Here is a 1916-nt window from a genome sequence, read left to right as displayed (position 1 = left end):
GCACCGACAGCGCTGAGGATTTGAGTTCCAATGATGATTGTATGCACATGATCTCAACCTACAATAGTGCATATTCTTATCATGAATACATGACAAGGCAGCCACTTTAAAACAATGATTACATCACACAATCTCCACCTGCTGCAATCCATATTTTCATATCATGAAAACATAGGAAGATAAACATCAGAAGACAATGCTTCAAAATCAAACACACATTGGGGGCAGCGCTTTGTTTGCAAAGCGCGCATGCCACCAGAAGCCTTCAAAAATCAAAGATTTTAGAACATAATTGCTCAAAAATGTGCATCCTACAAGTTGAAGAAAGTGACTTGTAAACAACACATTCAAAATCACATCCACACATGTAAAGAGAGATTTTTTTCGTCTCACTCTGAGGAATCACATCAGGATGCAAACAGACCCACATAAATCAGAACAGATATGCAGGTAAAGCTGTGAGAATGAGGATGTATTCTATGGTCATTAGAACTGCCGATCTTTTTGACTGCGCTGCCACGCCGTGGTTGCATGGGGCACCTTCTGCTCGCATCGAAAGCGGACACAACCGCGGCACCTTCTGCTCACATCGAAAGCGGACGCTAATACAAACCTATGAGGTACATATGATTGCACCCCCTATGAAGAACCCTTTGCCTATGACTTAGATTATTCCCATCGAAAGCAGACGTTCCTTTCAGAATGAAAAACCCTTTCCCTATGACTTAGATTATTCCCAGACACACTGTCCAAACATCAAATCTTACCTATCTTTTCTGCCTTCATCACAGGATTGGCCTTGGCTATGGCCTCCCTCGCTGCAGCTTTGTAATCAAATGTGCAGCTGTGCTTATCAGAGTACCTATGCAAAGAGCAGAAGAGGCCTCCGCATCGGCACTTGAACCCTAAAAGACCCACTCTCTTTCTGCATGAGAGGCATCTAGTCGACCCCGGACGGTGGATTTGTGCATCCTCTGCAGCCACCTGAGGGCGTAGTGGCGCCGCGACAACGGCGGCAGAGAGCTCTCCATGTGTTGAAATGTCAGCAGATGAAGAGCATGCGCCTGCTTGAATTTCCAAGGGTTCTGTGCTTGTTTGTTCTGTGAAGCTGGAGGGTAGACTCACCGACTCACCTTGCGCCGTCGTCGCGGCCGCTGTTGCAGCAGCCTTTGCGAGGGTTTTATCTACGAGGGCAGATAGCACCAAGGGCTTCTCCCCGACGGGCTTTAAGGAGAGCTCGTTGCCCTCCTTGACGAGTACAACATCTCTGTAGCATTTGGAGCAGAGGTTCTTGTTGGCAGGGCTGCCGAAGAAACCACAGTTGTTGACGCAGAGGAGGGGGGCTTCGGGTTGTTGGCAGCCAGCGCCCTCTTGATCTCTGTTCAAGCTCTCTTGTGCCATCGAAAGATTGATCAAAATCGGACAGGATATGGACTGATTAGACTAGGTAAGCGAGAATGAAATGCTCTGATTAGCGCAGATTAGAAAATATATAAGCAGCAAATGAAGATACAAACAAGGCAGGGAGAGATTTGCAGAGAAAGTGCTTGGCTATGGCGATCACAGACCTCTCCCCGCCTCTTAAACCAACACAGAAGGGCCCAGAGGGGGAAAGAGGACGGAAAGATCGCTTTGACGGGGCCGTTCTTTGGCCGCGTCTCGCATACTCGCCATGTACCCTCTATTATTTATTGCCTTGCTTTCCAACTTCTATAATCAAAAGTATTATTTTATGTAGGTCCAAGGTGTGGTGTGTGAGAGAGAGAGAGAGACAGAGAGAGAATTAGAATTTTATTTTTATCTTAGAAAGGTGTAGAGTATGGCTAGAGAAAAGTAAAAGAAAGGAGGAGGAGGACATGACCACAAGAGAGAAAGGAAGAGGATTATAAAGTAATGAACTCCTGGTTAGAGAGAAG

At 46.3% G+C, this 1916-nt stretch overlaps 1 protein-coding gene across 1 annotated transcript; it reads right to left on the bottom strand.

The window, feature by feature from the left end:
* Positions 1–272: 272 nt before the first annotated feature.
* On the bottom strand, positions 273–1678 carry LOC147606820 (zinc finger A20 and AN1 domain-containing stress-associated protein 6-like). The gene has a single exon (XM_086791116.1). It carries the CDS (start codon positions 1399–1401, stop codon positions 757–759), a length of 645 nt encoding a protein of 214 aa, XP_086647242.1. The 5' UTR covers positions 1402–1678; the 3' UTR covers positions 273–756.
* Positions 1679–1916: the final 238 nt, after the last annotated feature.

Source organism: Cibotium barometz, chromosome 56 (assembly GCF_041138505.1).
Source record: "Cibotium barometz isolate CiBa-2024 chromosome 56, ASM4113850v1, whole genome shotgun sequence".
NCBI classification, from domain to species: domain Eukaryota; kingdom Viridiplantae; phylum Streptophyta; class Polypodiopsida; order Cyatheales; family Cibotiaceae; genus Cibotium; species Cibotium barometz.
This window is presented reverse-complemented; position numbering and strand designations above follow the sequence as displayed.

Bases quoted from the DNA above. Each gene is read 5' to 3' on its own strand.
- LOC147606820 (XM_086791116.1), bottom strand. From the start codon at position 1,401: ATGGCACAAGAGAGCTTGAACAGAGATCAAGAGGGCGCTGGCTGCCAA.